Source organism: Macaca nemestrina, chromosome 4, assembly GCF_043159975.1.
Source record: "Macaca nemestrina isolate mMacNem1 chromosome 4, mMacNem.hap1, whole genome shotgun sequence".
NCBI lineage: Eukaryota > Metazoa > Chordata > Mammalia > Primates > Cercopithecidae > Macaca > Macaca nemestrina.
In genome coordinates, this window is record NC_092128.1 from 112454486 (window position 1) to 112472415 (window position 17930).

The 17930-nt window shown below is 40.2% G+C and overlaps 1 protein-coding gene across 5 annotated transcripts in view; it reads right to left on the bottom strand.

The window, feature by feature from the left end:
- The window catches only part of LOC105494186 (GLI family zinc finger 3), a 279866-nt gene that overhangs the window by 73219 nt on the left and 188717 nt on the right, over positions 1-17930 (bottom strand). For all 5 annotated transcript variants that reach the window (XM_071095090.1, XM_011762381.3, XM_071095093.1 and 2 more), the window contains 3 exons: positions 14517-14722; positions 11378-11524; positions 6012-6213 (listed from right to left, as the gene is read on the bottom strand). In XM_071095090.1, coding sequence (XP_070951191.1) covers positions 6012-6213; positions 11378-11524; positions 14517-14722 — 555 coding nt within the window. The remainder of the gene's footprint in view (positions 1-6011; positions 6214-11377; positions 11525-14516; positions 14723-17930) is intronic.

The window sequence follows — 17930 nt, forward strand, 5'->3', positions numbered from 1 at the left end:
TGACCTCAATGAACGTGAATAGCAGTAACAAACTCTCACATGAGATCTGGCTCATCAAGTATGTTAGACATGGTTAGAAAAATCATATGTTAATATATGCATAATCCATTTCTTCAAAACATCATCAGATATTATTATTTCTATTATAAATAGCATTTCCTGCCAATGCTTTTCACCATGTCTCTCATTTGAGGATTTCTAAGAGAGAAAGAAGTGTGTCTGGTGAACACTCAGAGTTAGACCCACCAGGTTGAATTCGTGGTTCTGTCATGTGAGTAACTGAGTGCCTTTGATTCAGCCTGCTAACCTCTATGAACATCAGTTTCCTCACCTGTAAAATTAAACAGCCTTGTGGGGGGCCTCCAGGGAAGGCCCTTAGATTTCCGGTCTTCCAGATCTAAGGCCCTAGCTCTTAGGCCCTTCCTATTGTCCTTAGATCTGTGGTCCAAGATGCTGTGGTATAACCTGGCCCCTGCCTGTGTCGCCAACCTTGTGCCTTGGCTAACCCACCCCGTGTTTTACTGTCATCTGCTGACGGTTCCCCCAGCGCCTTACTCCTCCCACCTCAGGGCCTTCACCTGCTAGGCCTTCTTCTTAGAAAGTTGTAGAAAGCTTTCCAGGGTGTGTTGTCATCATCCTATAAGTCACTGGCCAATCCCCTGAATTAGGCCCTTGGTGCTATTGTTTCTTAACATCTGGGTCATTTCCTTTACAGCACTGACCAGAACGCTTACAAACTCCTTTGCTCCTTTGTTCATTCATTTGTTACCTTAGAAGTTCCTTTGCTCATTTATTCGTTTATTCATATGCTTAGAGGCTTTTCCCTTCCGTAACTTCCATGAAAGTGGGGGTCATGTCTCTCTCAGGCATTTGTGTAGCCACCATTCCACCAGTACAGTGACTAGCAGAGAGTTAAGCTCAGCTAAATATTTGTGGAATTAATAACTGATTAAATGAAATACTATGTAAAACTAACTACCACATCAGGTAATATTAATTACTTTTAAGGAAGTAAATGAGAGCTATCTTTTTAAGGTGGTATCAATTACTTTACTGAAAATGGGGGAAGGGAATGTCATCTCCAAATTTTTAGAAGATGGAATGATAATTTTAAAGACGTCGGCAATTTGGCACTATATTTATCTGTTCTTCCGTATGTTTCTCAATTCATTTGTGTGTTATTTCTCTGACATAAGCAAGGTGTTTACTAAGCACAGAGCCAAGGAACTATGGAGGCTGAGCTGACTTCCAGCCTGCCTCAGGCAGCATCAGTGGACCTGCCAGATGCACCCTTACTCCAGTGTCCTAGTGTCAGAGAGGGCTGATGATCCACGAAACAGAAGGCACAACTTGCCCTCCTGTCATCAGGCTGAGCTCATCAGTGCTGGCAGCAGAAAAACACTGCACTGTTTTGTGAAGCTGGAGATCTTGGCACTCAGAGAGGTGATGTGCAACATGGGAATGTCATTTTCACTGAGATCTCTTTCCTGGTCACACCAGACTTAAAACCACTAAGAATATAAAACCACTTTCATTGTAGCCATTAAACAGAAAGTGAGAAAGTGATACCCAGTGGATTAGAAATGAGTGGAGTACTCATTTCTTCATCCCATTTACATTTGCTGGAAGACTACAGAAGAAGGGTGTCATTTTAAACACCTTCTCTTCCCAGGGTGGCTCAATTCCCTAGGGAGAAGGTTTTAGCGAAGGTAAACTATTTTAACCTACTGTGATTCACTGGCTATTTACAACCTTAGCCTTAACTATGTAGAGTGGGGGTTACTGGCTGTATTTGATAAATATGAATTATCTAGTTTTAGATGGGGAGTCTTCCAGGTGATGGAGAAGCTACAACTTCTTGAAACATGCAATATTTTATAACATACTTTTCAACGTGCATAGAATTATTTTTGAAAGTTATTTTAATTATGAGATTTTAAAAGACTTGTCAGGTACGTCTAGACAATGCATTTTTAAAAATCTGACATAATCAAGTACTGTTATAATATGCCAATGGGCTTTTGTGAATAAATACTGGTTTTATATGGTATTTTTAAAGTAGTCTGGATTATTAAGTAAATATATAAACTTAAAATAGACATTTGCTTTTTTAATCCTTTATTTTCTATTCACCCCTCTGTCTCTGTATCTATCAATCTATGGCCACGAAATAATATAACACTCACACAGATTGCAACTTTCAGAAAACCAGAATTATTCAACTACTATGTAGAAAACTTACTTTAATAAGGGAATGATGAGAATTCTAATGACTCATGAGAGAGCTCCTTTATTTATTTACTCAAGAACCGTTTAGTGAATGGCGTCAATACGAGAGAACGCAGGTGTCACAGGGGTGGGAACAAGAGGTACACAGCGGTTGGCTTTTTGGTGCTTATGTTCTATTGGAGAGAAATGGATAGCAAACTACTAAAGGAGAAAGAAAATACAGAAATGTCAAATAGTGGTAAATGCTATTACAGGCATCTTTAACTGCATTTGCACTAGGGCACAGATGTGAAGGAGACAGCGATGGCATTTCTTAGAAACTGAGTATCTTTAAACATTTAATGACATGTTTAGAAACGTAAACATCATTACTGAAGCACTGCCAATACCAACAGCAAGTCAGGTATTAGAAAACATGTAAGTGTGAAAGTCAAGTGTATTTAGAGTAAATTAACAAGCAGGAAACTGGAGTGCTAGTGCTGATGCCCACTAGGCACGGAACTTTGCTAACTTCATCTTGCAAAGACCCACTGGGCTTATGTGTAAAACAAGAATAAGGCCAGGTGTGGTGGCTCACGCTTGATATCCTAACACTTTGGGAGGCCGAGGCGGGTGGATCGCCTGAGTTCAGGAGTTCGAGACCAGGCTGGCCAACATGGTGAAACCCCGTCTCTACTAAAAATACAAAAATTAGCTGGGCACAGTGGTGGGCCGCTATAATCTGAGCTACTCGGGAGACTGAGGCAGGAGAATCACTTGACCCTGGCAGGCAGAAGTTACAGTGAGCCGAGATTGTGCCACTTCACTCCAGCCTGGGCAAAAGAGTGAAACTCTGTCTCAAAAAAACAAAAACAAAACAAAAAAGAATAACACCACTTGCTTTGCCAAATAGCTGTGATGTGAGAACGATGAGTGAGCCTGAGCCTTGCACCTGCCCTGTTAGTCAGCATGTCTCAGAGGCCAAACGCACCTGAAGTCCACTTTGTCTCCTGTACCTTTCACTGTTAAGAAGGTTAGTTACCTTTTCTAGATGTCTCCTTGCTTCTTTCCTTTCTCAGATCCTCTGGTGCTACCACTAACTGATTATTCCTGAAGTTAGTTTTTAGATCTCAGAGAATGAAACTTAGAGCAGGAGTAAGCAAGGCACTAGCACTCCTCCAGCTAAAGAACTGGCAAGTGGTGCCAATTATGACCATTATTATCATCATTATATGGGAAACCGATCTCATCTTCGGTTATCTGCATTACCTGCTCTGTGTGAGAATAGACATATAGTCCTAAAATACAGCAAATGTGTACTAAAGAGGGAGAGATTGCACTGAGAGAGAAAAGATGCAATCCAAAGTCTCAAAGGCAAGAAAGAAAATGAGGACACAACGGGCTCAGGTCACCCAACTGTCACAGCCTCCGAGGACTGGACTGGTCTTTAAGTGAATCTCTTCTTCCATCTCTAATGATATAAGGAGGTGTGGTATAGCTCCTTGGAGACAAAATGGGCAATGATGATTTCAAGTCAGCAGATTGCCAGTCTGTTAAGTACTGACCCTAACTAGCTTAACTAGATGAAGATGAGGAGACCAGGAGACCATAAGGACTAAGAAGGCTGGGGTAGGAATAAATAAAGATAGCATCATGACCATTTCTTTACCATATTCTAATCTGTGTCCTTTAGATGCTGCAAAAAGTCAAGAGAGCTGGGCAGAGAGCAAGAGGAAAGAAAAATCAAAGAGAAACAAGAGAAATGAACGTTCATGAAGTGATTTTGTGTGTTATCTTTCTGACTATCACCATGTGCCACATTTCTGCTACTTGGATGCTATGACTTTAGTCAGGCCATTTGAACAATTGCAGTAAAGTGACCTCCAGTCCATGTCAGTCTATGACCCATGAATATTTACCAGGAGTGCAGGAACAGCCAGGCCAGGGTTCTGAGACTGGCGTGCTTCCTCGGGGCCAGACTGGGATGGAGAGCAGCGTAGCACAGACAGGTCTGTGATGGCTCCTCTCCTGGATGAACCATCCCAGCTCAGCTCCCCCAGAAACTTCACCCCAGGTAGGAATCTCATCCTGCCATTGCAGATCCACACCAGCTTTAGTAAAATGTGCCTTCTTCCTATATAATGGGTGTCTTATCTGTAGTTTACAGATGTGAAGACTAAACTTCAAAAAGCGGAGAGGTAAGTTAGGTTTGTATAGCTGGTTGGTGGCAAAGCTGGAATCTGACCATAGACATATCCAACTCTAAAGCCTATATTTGTGACTACAGTGGCTAATCTGGAAAGTGTGCCAGGACCCCTCCCTGTGCACTGGCTGCTATCACAGTTGCTTGCAGCTCTCCACATTTCCGCACTTTAGTGACCATATGAAAAGAACAAAGAAAAACAGCAGAAAATGACATCATATTAAAATTAGGATCTACCACATTTAAATATTAACTTGCCTACTGAAGAACATTGCTGATAATTGAACAAGAATTAAAACTGTAAATGGAGAACATTAGGAAAAGACAACAGTATTCATTATTTTTACTAAATGTGGGTATTTTGCTACTGCAAACACTTTTTTTTCTGAACTGTTGAAGTTTCCCTAATTGTATATCTACCATGGAAGACCCATCAATGAACAACTAATGCTACTGCCCATTCATAGAAACAAACAAAATCTCACTTATTAAAACCAAGGCTGGTGAAAACATCCGTTAGTATGTATTTTTCAAGCAAGGAATTATTCGCGATTAACAAAACTACAATTCAAAAAGATCGCTAGTAACTGAATTCTTAAATTATTGGCAAAAAATTTAGCGGAAATGAGAGCTAAAGTTTATAACCAGGATTGCTAAATTAATTAATTCTATGTCTATTATAGCATTAATAGTCTAATAATTATGAGACTAATTCTATGTCTCAACCATTTGTGAGCTGGCTTAGTTCAAACAATAAATGATCAGCTAATTCACCTAAAATTCACACGTTGGCTTACTACTTATTGACATCAGTCCAAGTTGATCATTAGCAGTAAGAAATGTTTTATGTTAATCATGTTTACAAAAGTCTGTGCTCGCACCTTCACATGCAAGAACAGACATGAGGTGCTTCATGGAAGGAAGTGTCAAAACACTTTCTGTCAAGCAAGGAATTACCCACGGTTAACAAAGGTGTATGGTCCAAATAAGGATCTTTCAGATTAAGCTAAAAATACTTAACAGAAAAATACTTAAAACAGAAAGTATTTAAGTAAAAATACTTAACAAAGAAATATTCTTTTGCCAGATTTCCTCTGATAACTTTGCCTTCCAATGCCATCTGCATTTATTTTCCATCAGACGAAAAGCCCTTCTGTTTCTCTCTGCCTCCCAATGGACTCCTTTCTCTTAAGAGTTGTAGGATAAGACTTCTGCCATGACTGGTCTTTTTATTTCTGTTCATGTTCTGTACATGTCTCATACAACCAGGTTTGAAGTCAGTTTTCCTCTAGAGAACATTACTACAAGGAAAAAGCTGGATAAAAAATTGGCCATACTCACTGTCTCTACGAAGTGGATTTCATCATAACTCAATAACTGCTCTTTCTATATAGGGGCTATTGACTACTGTCTGCAAGTACAAAATAATCTGGGGCCCAATAACTGTTTTTGCAATTCATTGTGATATCTGACCTGCCTCTTGGTACAGGCACAGCATCATCCTCATAGGCAGTCAGTACTGAAAATGCATCACTACAGGTGCAAACAAGTGCTGACATTACATTTAAAAAACACATAATGGATTCAGGAAAATACATACCTGATTGCACTTGCAGATAAGTGGCCATAAGAGCCACTTGCTGACGAGCTGCTACGGGAATTATTGAGAATCGTGACCAAAGAGTTGGGAGACGTCCTTATCATGGTCTGAAGGTCAAAGCTATGATCGGACAGTGGTGATATGGACAGTGTACGTTTTCGGCTCGGCCTGGCTGACAGCCTGGGGCTGGGGAATCTGGTGCCTGTTATATAAACAAAAAAGAACCTAATTAGCTGCCGTTGGACTCTATACCGGTTATTTATTGCTACTCTCCTATGTGGAAGAAGTGAAGGATAAGAAGCTGGCAACTTGTGGTGACAAGCACCTCTCCTCCCCCATGTGATCTACTAGCTACAATTGAGGAAATTAGGGAGAAATATTTATCTTCCAGGGGCTTACCTCGGGGGAGCTCTGTTTATTAATGTGCAGGGAAAATGATAAATTGCTAAACAAAAGGGAGAGACTTTTATGTGTTATCCCTTTCATTTCTAGTGATTTATGAATCTGACGGCTGCTTAGATATTCCCATCATTAATTCACCACAAGCGACAAACACAGTGGTTCCCACAGTTGCAACATACCACCCTTCCTACCCCAACACACACCATTTTAAGTCATGAGCCAAAGAAAGAAAATGAATTAAAGTATCCTAAGATAAAAAATTCAGCTCAGTTATGCCCTCAGCGCCCAGTGATTTCTAGAGTTACCTGCTCTATGGTATACTTAAAGCATTACTAAAACAACTTCTACATAATTACCCTGAATCAGTGCTTCTCAGTTGAGAGCAATTTTGCTCCCCCAAGGGACACCTGACAACATCAGAAGACATTCTGGTTTTCAGGGCTCAGCAAGTGCTACTGGAATCTAGAGGGTAGAGTCTAGGGATGCTGCAGAACATCCTATAATGTTCAGGGTCACTCTCCCCACAATGAAGAATTATCTGGCCCAAATATCGCTGAGATTGAGGACCTCTGCTTTACATTCCCCATAATCTAAGAGGATAAATCCCAAGAAACATTTAAAAGCTGGGGATGTTGCTTGTTTACAGATTTTCCAAGGCGGAGGAGAAACACTTGCAAGCATGACAATGAGGTACGATGATCCTATAGGGCATTTCAATTCTTCTCTGGACCTTGCTTCTCCAGTCAGATCCAATAAAGAGTGATACATTTATTAGAATTTTTAACCTTCAAGAAGATTCCACTGATGGAGTCTTTAATCTAGAGTCCAAATCTGGAGGTGAGTAACTCAAACTTAAATGCACACCAACTTAATGCAATGGTTTCTTCCTAAAGAGCTCAAAATTAAATGCCAATTTGCATTCAAATTTGGTAGATAATCGAGATGTGAGTTTCAAGACACAGAGATGAGTGTGGCCCACAGGTCCATTCTGCCTTTTTGAAGGTCACATTTACATTACAGAGTCACCAAACTAAAGTTTAATGAAAGAATGAGAACATAATCTTACCAGGTAAGAGGCAAACAAAACATGATTCGTTTTAAGTAAAATGAAGGGTTTCTAAGACCTCATAGAATGAGTATATCAGTTTATAGGAACATGGCAATTTTGCAGTACCAAGGAAAACTGAAGTAGTAGGCAATCTTTCTTTATTAAAAGAAAAAAAAAATGTCCAGGCTCTTGGTCTCCAGAAAATTCTTTGGGAATATTTTATTCAATAGAGATGGTTCTTGATACAAGATAACAATCCAACATGCTTAGAGATAATTTAATAAAATGGGATAGATGAATATGAAAGACTTTATTGTCGTCAATACTACAGAAATAATGAAAAAAAAATCCACAAACTGAAATTTAGTAAGTTAGTGCCATCCACATATAAAACTTAAAAACCAACTTGAATGATAAATGTGGTACCTACTCAAATTTTTCTTTCAGGCACATCTAAAATGAGTTCCTTCATTTACAGTAGTTTCATTACCAGCCTGATTCAGAGCATGTTACTACAAAATAGCAATCCCAACGATGTACTTTTTTTTTTTTTTTTTTTTTTGAGACTGAGTCTCACTCTGTTGCCAGACTGGAGTGCAGTGGCACAATCTTGGCTCACTGCAACTCTGCCTCCCAAGTTCAACTGATTCTTCTGCCTTACCCTCCCGGGTAGCTGGGACTACAGGGTTTTATTTTTAGTAGAGACAGGGTTTCACCATGTTGGCCATGGTGAAAGACGGGCGGATCATGAGATCTCAATCTCTTGACCTCGTGATCCACCCGTCTCGGCCTCCCAAAGTGCTGGGATTACAGGGGTGAGCCAATGCGCCCGGCCTGTGAATATTTTTAGGCATTTAAATCAGCATCTTACTTTTATAATGGCATCTGCCTTATTAAACACAACTCCTTCACATTTACTCACCATGAAAGGCTAATTTCATCATGGAAGTTTTTCAGTGAGGAAATACATGTCTCTTCCAAGTAACTCCAAGGACAAACCAGATTTGTTGTCACCTTCCATATAATCCTGGACAATAACTGCCCTTCTCAATGGTACTCAGTGATCACAGGCAAAGTTAGAAGTGACAGCACATGCTAGACATCCTGTTAGAGTGGATATATCCCTAGAAAATCTCTAATGTTTTAGATCACTAATTGTGATGCAAAAGGAAGAAGCCCATTTGATGCTCTCAAACCCCAGGAGCCTTAGATCTCCCTCGCATCCTCCAAAGAGGGTGAAGGGCCTTTCAAGACCTTTTCACCCTTTCCATGAAACCCTTTGGCTTGTTCATAGCCTGGCTGGAACCTTTCCTCTCTCTGTTTTTCTCTCCAAGACTGGCTCTTATTTAAGTCTATTTCCACCAATATAAATAATGGTCTTCAGGGATCCTCATCTCTAGAATGTTCCTTATAGGGAGTATTTGTTCTCATCTTCTAAGGTTACTCCAACCCTGAGAGGTAGAATTGGGACCATAAACAGACTAGCTTATCCTAACAAGCTTCTTATAAACACTCTGTCTGACATCTTGCTGAAACCTAGATATGCCCACTATTTAAAAGTCAGGTGCTCACCTGAACCCAGTTTATTGAGGGCTGTGTTTATTAAGAAGTACTAAATATCCGTAGCAAGGGATCAGAGTGACCAGATAGATCCCAGGTTTCGATCTACCACTGCAGATGGACATCCACTGTAGGAATTTAAGATTAATGTTTCACTTCCTTGTTGGAAAAAAATATCCTATGGTCGAAATTTCTGGGCAATCTTCTTATATTCTAAATAAATAACTATTAATAAATGCTACTTCAATTACTTTAAAGGAAAAGAATATAGCGCCTTAAGAACTTTCCAGTCCTTTAATATGCTCTTCCCAACTCCTTAATCAACAAGCAAAGGAAGAGAAAGTCAGCATTTGGGGACAGTGATTTGGGATACTCTGTTGAGGGGAGTTGCTAAAATACAAGGTAAGCATTTTCAAAACAGCCAAAAGAGAAGTAGCCCAGTTCTTCACTGATCACACCACTTCCTTCTTAAATATAAGCCAGAGCATTCTTATTGTTCTAACACAGATATCTCCGATCTGGCTTTCTGTTAATTGTTTTGTTTCTCTATTCTAATAAGAAATTCTGACAAAGAAAAAGGAGGTTTGTTTTTATGTGATGAATGATAGGACATCTAAATTCCTACTTAATGACAATCAATTTACCATATACTCAGGCAAATTAAAATTCCTTTAATTAGTTTTTACAAAGTAAAAGGGTAGCTTCATTCTTTATTTAGATAAAAACCGCCACTGCCTGACTAAACACATTCTCATCAAATAGGGAAAGTAATGCGGGCTGACCTTCCAAGGATTCTCTCTTATTTTAATTCTTTATTTGCAGATTTTAAATAACTGATTTGCATAATAACACAACTTTTTTTTTCAACAATCGCTAATTGAAATGTGGTTATGATGAATCTGAAATGTAAGCTCTCTATGCTGCAAAGCCAAACAACAGAACCCCTGAAGAAGATGTAACACATTTCTTTTACTTCCCGTGTGGTAATGAGCTTCCCAGTGGAAACCAACAGAATCTTGTGTTCCAATGAAACACACAAAGGTAGTCCTTGGTGGTAAGCAGACTAAGGCTGTAGAGGTTTTACCTCTGTATGAAACAATCACCTTCTTTCTAGTCCAAGACTCAGGACTGAATAACTAGAGCTGACATATGCTCACCCTCTGTCACAGAAGAATCCAAATAGATTGTAGATAGAAAAACATAAGTTAATTGCTGCTACTAGGAAAAACAAACAAAACTCTAAGCAAATGCCCTACTCAAGGTCGTACTGTTGTCCTATCCAAAGGTAGTGGCTTTTGCTGATGTATGACTTGGATGATGCTTTAGGTTCGCTTCAGAACGCCTTGCAAATGGATGTGTCCTTAAAGGATCTGAAGAGATGAGTGCTCTGGAATGCTCTGACAAGAGGTCATTATAGGCTTACTTGTCTATGTATCTACATAAGTGACCCACAAAAATCATTACACACCTAAGGAACCCCAAAATAAGTGATACAACATGCATCAAGTAATCTCATCTTATTCCACTGCTAAGCACTAAAAGTAGTCCCTTCTGATTTGGAAAAAGTTTTCATTTTTTCCAAATAAGCTATTTGGCAACTACTGATAACTTGATAACTATTCTGATCCTCTCATATTTAGCAGCTACAAATGGTTTTAGTGGAATATAATTTTTTTACTGTAAAGAAAACATATGGGGCAAACTAAATCAATTAAGGCAAAAATGTAAAACCAAAACAGGTATTTTTTAAAATTAATTTTTAAAGCATAAAATCCACGAAACCAAGGCGTGAGTGGGCAAAGTTCATCCATATATCAAATCCATTCCCCCTTATTTTGTTATCAAGAGAATCATGGCAGGAAAAAGTTTTTTGGTTGGGGGAGACAGGGTCTCACTCTGTCACCCAGGCTGGAGTGCAGTGGTGTGACCAAGGTTCACTGCAGCACTGACCTCTTGGGCTCAAGTGATCCTTCAGCCTCAGCCTCCTGAGTAGCGGGGACTACAGGTACATGCCACTACACCCAACTAATTTTTAATTTTTTGTAGAGATGGATCTCACTATGTCACCTGGGCTGGGATTTTTTAACCAGTTAATATTTATGTATCGCTGTCAATTACAATTGCCTGCATCTGCCAGTTCACTGGTATCCTTGAGCTAAACAGTGAGTCCCAGGATGTCCAAATCTGTGGAAGCTTCTAGAAAACCAAGGGAACCAGAGCACCAGACAGTGGTAGTTCCACTTTCTCCTCCAGATCAAAAAGTTACACTATCACCTAATCTTTGTATCTTCCTCTCTGTTTCATAAAGTAGCCTTTGTCATTTCCCAAGACTCTAGAAAACAGCCCCGTCACTTACTATCCATAGCATGAAGATATTCCATGTGGATGGCCCCCGTGCCGGCAGTGGCAGCTGAGGGAATAATGTCTGCATAGGGGCTGCGCTGGCCGGTTAGCAGGGCCATCTGATGATAGTATTCTGCTGGGCTGACTCCTGCATGGGGAGCTAGGAGGAGACAAGAAATGTACGGTTACTAATGAAAGAAGGTCAACTAGAAGTTTCTCTTGAGGCATCTCAGAGTCCGTCACACAACCCACATCAGCAATTCCTTTCATGGCTTATTAGAGTAAAGCTCCTTTAACTCAAATTGTGCTCTTACGTCCATTAAACATCTTTTATTTGAAAATAAAACTGAAGGAAAGGAATAGAAAAAAGTGAAATGCATTACAAAGTTTTTGATGTTGGTCTAAGAAATTACCAACAAATCAGAATGACTAAAATGTATATATGTACATATCCACATGCGCCTCCCCAAATAAAATCATTTTTACATCAAATCGCTGTATGTTTGCATTTCTTACAACAGTAGACAACTTAGAGGACTATGATATCTTTCCAGACATACTTAAAATACTTCTCTAAGCTTTCTGACAAGAGTGTCTGAGTTAACTCTCACTCACATGAAAAGTCAGGGTTTACCAGTATGAAAAAAGGCAGCACAGCTTTAATAACACAACTGAATGATAAGCTACAATTTTGCATTCCATAATTTAAAAGCGCTCTTTTCCTTTTCTTCATTACAAAATCAAAAAGAAAATATACCTATCAATCTGGAGCAATTTACTGCCAAGACTCAGCTTTCTAACAGGATAATAACCGGTTTCCACCTGCCAATTTTCATGCAAAAGCAGCAAGACATTGTAGCAGTTCTGAGGGTGGCCTCCAGACTCACAGAGATCTGGATTTAAACTGGCTCCATGAGGTCGTCAGAAGCAAAAATTAAATTATGTATGTAACATGCTTAGCACATAGCATTCAATCAATAAAAGTTTTACAATTATCTAGAAATACCAGCGCTCTAGTGATAGGTTTGTGGGTATTTTATATTTGTTTCATATACTTTTATCCATGATACATGGTAAATATATAGTTTTAAGGAAAAAAACTTTAGGCCACAAGAGAAATATTCGCCATATTACGTTATTTGATTATATTAACTGGATTCTTGAGAGGCAAGAAAAGGAAGGCAAATCAACCAGTCAAAGAATGTGCTATATATACTCATCATCAAGTGCTACGCAAAGCAGATGACAGGAGTACTTTCAGTAGTTTAACTAATGGTATAACTTTCCACTGGCCCGAATAAAGTTCTGCAGGCCAGGCATAATTCCAAGCCCATTGTCAGCTAGCCTCCCTCTCTCTCTCAGTCTATTCTTCTTCTTAGTCATTTCCACCCAACTGCCAAGTACCTGAAGGAGATGACTCTCCAGTTCTTCAAGTGCAAAATAAAATCTGAAGCAGAAAATCTAATTCATATTTGATTTTTATTTTTAAAATGTGAATGTTGGTCAGGCACAGTGGCTCATGCCTGTAATCCTAGCACATTGGGAGGTAGAGGCAGGTGGATCGCTTGAGCTCAGGAGTTTGAGACCAGCATGAGCAACGTGGTGAAACGCTATCTCTACAAAAATTATAAAAATTAGCTAGGCACGGTGGTGTGCACCAGTGGTCCCAGTTACTTAAGGGACTGAGGCAGGAAGATGACTTGAACCCAGGAGGTCCGGGGTACAATGAGCTGAGATTGCACCAAGGCAGTCCAGCCTGGGGAACAAAGTGAGACTCTTTCTCAAAGTAAAATAAAATGTCAATCCTGCCCAAAGTGCAAAACTTACTCTTTAGCTACTTATATTACTATTATTAACTAGTAAATTCACTGCACTGAATCAAAAAAAAAAAAAAAAAGTGGCTGTTGCTGAAGGAAAGCTATTTCTGAAAACCCAAGTGAGTGGATGTTTCCTGAGACACTTCATGCAGCTTCTCACCATGCCCACCCAGCCTCAGGAAGGAGTCTACCGAGAGAACGTGCATAGGGCATGGAAGTCACATCAAGCACTGCTCAGTGAAATGAATGTTTCTCTGATGTGGAACAGGCAGTGGTGACTTGTGATCTCTTGCAAAGAATTCAGTGTCTGCTACCTGTAATTAATAGGTGATGCAATTCTGGACCTTCATTCAGATTCCAGTGATTACTGGGCAAGTGAATTTCTATGTGTGCATGAAATGGAAAATACCTTTCCTGAATCAAAGGACCAGTTTACAAGTTGACACCAGGAGAATACACAGCTCCAATTAAGAAGGGTCATGTGAAAAGTAATGGGGGGACTAATAGAACCAACAGGAATTTGATCCTTGAGAGCCTAAAATGAGCATCAAAAGTATGATAAAGTCTAAGCTCATTTCCTTTCCCAGTACACTTTTCTTCTGGTTTTCACATGGCATGGTCAAGGATAGAAAGCAGTTTTCATGTGGCATGGTCAAGGATAGAAAGCATAGGCAACAGCCCTGGACCATGCTGTTTTCTAAGACCTTGCCACTCAGAGTGTGGACCAGGAACCAGCAGCACTGACATCACCAGCTTTTGAGAAGCACAGAATCTCAGGCCCCACCTGTCCCCACCTGATGCAGAATCGCCTTTTATCAGGCTCCCCAGGTGATTCACAGGCACACTAGAGTTTGGGAAGCCCTGCTCTAACAGACACATCTGTACAAATGTGCCTCTCAAACACAGAGAACAGAAAGGTGTTCATCCGAAGGTGAGTAAAACATTCATGTTACACATACATGTGTGTGAATGGCTACAGGACCAGTCTAATCATATGTGAAGCAGCAGAACAGAACCCTAGTTACCAGCAGGGATTTGGGAATCAGAAAAATTTAGGGTTGAATTCCACCTCTGCCCCTTACTAGCCACGGGATGACTGCGTTGCAAGTAAACCCCACTGCACACTGCTATTCTGACCTGAAAATGGAGATAATACCACCACTGCCAATGAGGTATTACAACACTGAAACGCAATCATGCATGTAAGGCACGGAGTACAGCGCCTGGCACATGGGACGCACTCACTAAACATCAGGTCTACTTTATACACATCCCGAGTGAGGAGTAGGGAGGAGGCTGTGTGATCTCCGGAAGCAGAATCCATCCTAGACTCACCATCTGTAGGGCTCAGCCCACGGGTTGCTGAGATCATGGAGAGCGACGGACTGCTGTGCAAGGAGCGGATATAGTCCATGTACGGATTAATGTAGGGATGTGGAGGGCTGAAGGGAGACTCGGAAGCGGCAGCGGGGTTCCGGTGTGGGGAGATCCTAATGAAAGGCAGGTCCGGATATGTAGGGCTACTAGATAAGGCAGAAGTCCTGGGTATAAAGAAAACCAGACACAAGGAGTATGCATGAGACAAATATCTCCATAGGCAGAGGCTGTCTGTGAAAGAAAATAAGTAAGATTTTAAGTGAATTCAAAGGAGCCTTGTGGAAAAAAAATACAGGCAAATACATTTTAGTACCATTATCTTAAAATCAGCATGATATAATGCAGACAGAACATCGCTATGCAATTCTTTGGGAAAATAAACCGACCTCTGAGAAACTTCATTGCACTCCAAAACAGTAAAATAAAGGTCCAGCCTATGGCTTCCTCCATGAGAAGAAATTCTAAATAACAGGCAACTGGGCTTCAAGTGGTTGCTACAATTGTATTGTCCACTTGACCCAAATATTAATGTCACCATTTAAAACTTACCTCTTACTATCATGGTGTTGCATAAAAATAAGAAAGAAAAGAAGAGACAAAGAGAAAGAAAAGAAAAAAGAAAGGGAAAGGAAAGAACAGAACAGAATGAAAGAATACAATCCCACATTTGTCTGGTCTAGAAGCCTGATCATGCACATGGCAGAGCTGCCTGTAAGGAAGAAGACCCATTGCAAAAATCTGCTTAGAAACGGGAAATCGGTCACTCTAACGATCCAGGCATATGTCTGTTTAACTTCCAAGGGCCTCGCGGTGGTAAGTAAAATGAGTTTTATGGATCCAGGTGTGAGTGTTTGGAAGGCAACTCCTCCTCTCCGTGCAGCAGCACCTGGAGTCAGCTTTCTGCTCTAGTCCTTTTCCATGAGGCATCCCGATGAGCCACGTTCAGTGAGCAGTAGTAACTAAGTGCTCCCGGGTTAGAAAGTTGGGGAAGAATGCGTTTTCGATCAAGTCCCCGCCTCGGTTATAATGGGCTAAGGTAGAATGTAGGCTTTTGGTTATTACAAATAAATTCTAAAATACACTTTGCTACCACGATATCCTGATCGGCTTTTGGAGAGAGATTCCTCAGAATCCCCTCACACCTGCCGCCCCACAGCCACAGCCACACTCTGAGACAGCCACTTCCAGAATGGCCAGTCTGCATAACCTCCTGTACCGCCAAGTTCCTTCTCTAATGGAAAACATTTGGCATGGATAATCAGGGAACTGGCTCTGACAGGTCAAACACTTGTGCTCCCCCTTTTCCTCATTCACAGAGGGTGCGGCCATAGGAAGGAGAGGCCCTGACAGACAGAGATCAACTGAGAACAGCAAATTCCTCTTCCACCACTGGGTTTAGGAGTGAAATGAAAGGGAGGGGGAAACACATTTTCTCCTTGCAAAGCAAATGCTCACGCACAGCCCGGCCCCCATCACCCTGTCAGAATATAATCTTGGTAGAAGCCAGCTCCACTAAGTGCACAGCGCAGGCACTGAAATAAATGAAATCAAAGATCAGATAATGAATTTTCTCTCAGTAGAAAATAAAAGAAGTTGAAATATGGTGGTGGGGATGGATTTTCTCACTTTCTTCTTCTGATTCTTTTTTCACCTTGAACTAAAAAACAAAAACGAAAACAAAAACAAAAGAGGCTTTTTATTTGTTACTCAGACGCTACTTTGGGAAAGCAAAATAAAACTCCAAAGTTTTCTAAATTTACACGTGGGAAGAGTAAGAAATTACCACCAGCAAATAGCTATTTCTTTTCAAAACGGCTTGAGGCTTTCATACGCAATCAGAAATTAGTAAAATGGCTTGTTTAAATAGAGATCAACATAGCCTATTAGTCTTTCCTATTTTAGCTCTTTACTACAAAACAAGTTAGCTTTCTGTTCTTGTTAACTCAGCCCCTAAGCTCCATTTAGACGTGTCTGTCATTAGTTAAATCTTACACCCTGTTTAGATGTGTTTGCTACCTTAGAAGGTACAGGGGATGCTCTAATTCATTCTTTCATTCTTCACAAGAAAGGACAAGCAATCCTTCCAACCTATTCTTAACACAAACTTGTTTATAGATTTCCACTGAGGGACTGGTGTCACTGAATGCAGAAGAGCCATTTCAAGAAAGCCATGAGATGATGCCTCCTGGGTCAGTTTTTGCGATCCAGGAATAACTTGGTCTGAGCAACAGGAACTAAACATCAGGGTGGGCAATGACATTTCTTACTACCTTTTCTTGATTTACTCAAAGATTGAAACCTATTATTTCTCCAAAATTCCAGAGTTGAAAAGAATAGTAAGAATATCCCTAGAGGTCCAAATGCTATTTTGGAGAATTATGCACAGGAAAACTAATCAGCATCTAGAAAAACACAAAAATTATAGAGGCCAGGCTAGGGTTATCATCAATCCCACAGAAAGCCTAGGAAGCTGTTTTCTCTTTCTTTCTTTCCTTTCTTTCTTTCTTTCATTCGTTTTCTCTCTCTCTCTCTCCCAGCCTCTGAAAGTGCTGGGATCACAGGCGTCAGCCACCGTGCCTGGCCTATTTGCTTATGTTATTTTATTTTTTATTTATTTATTTTCATCTATTCATTCATGTGTATAAATATAAATAGTTTTATCTATTTTAATGTATTTTTATATATTGTATTCATATAAAAATACAAATATTTATATTGAAAAAAAAAAAAGGAAGCTGTTTTCTCCTCACAAAAGTCTATCAAGTCTGATGTCCCTGTCACTGCTTCACTTGGATTCAAGCTTTTCCCACCAGAACACTAAAGGTACCTACTAAACCAGCTTCCCACAAGTGAAGCAATCCCACCAGGGCCCAAGACCTGGTCATATCTTCTCTGGCAGGAGCACTGGGCTCTACGGTCCTTTTACACAGTGCTAAGCAGCAACAGTGGAAAGGAGGGTTCCTCCAGGATTTGAAGATAAAGATACAGGTGCATCAGACAGTCATAAGGGGGTTATCAGGAATTCTAGATACAGATGCATCCAAGCAGTGGGACTCAATGTGAGTGGACCTCAGCCTTGATACTCACCTTCTCCTCTTCCTTAAAGGTCCAATGGGGCAGATAACCTCGTGGGAGTGTTGGGTGGTTGACATGAGCAAAGTCTCAGGTACTGAGCCTAGTATATACTGAATGCTCAAAACAGACACACACACACATATATAAATATACACATACATCCATATGTAAACTCACATGTGACATATACATCACATATTGTGCTAACATATTCCACCTGTAATACACATAAACAGAAACATATTTATGTACATATGTGTATATGTACACAGATATATGCACACATATAAACATATA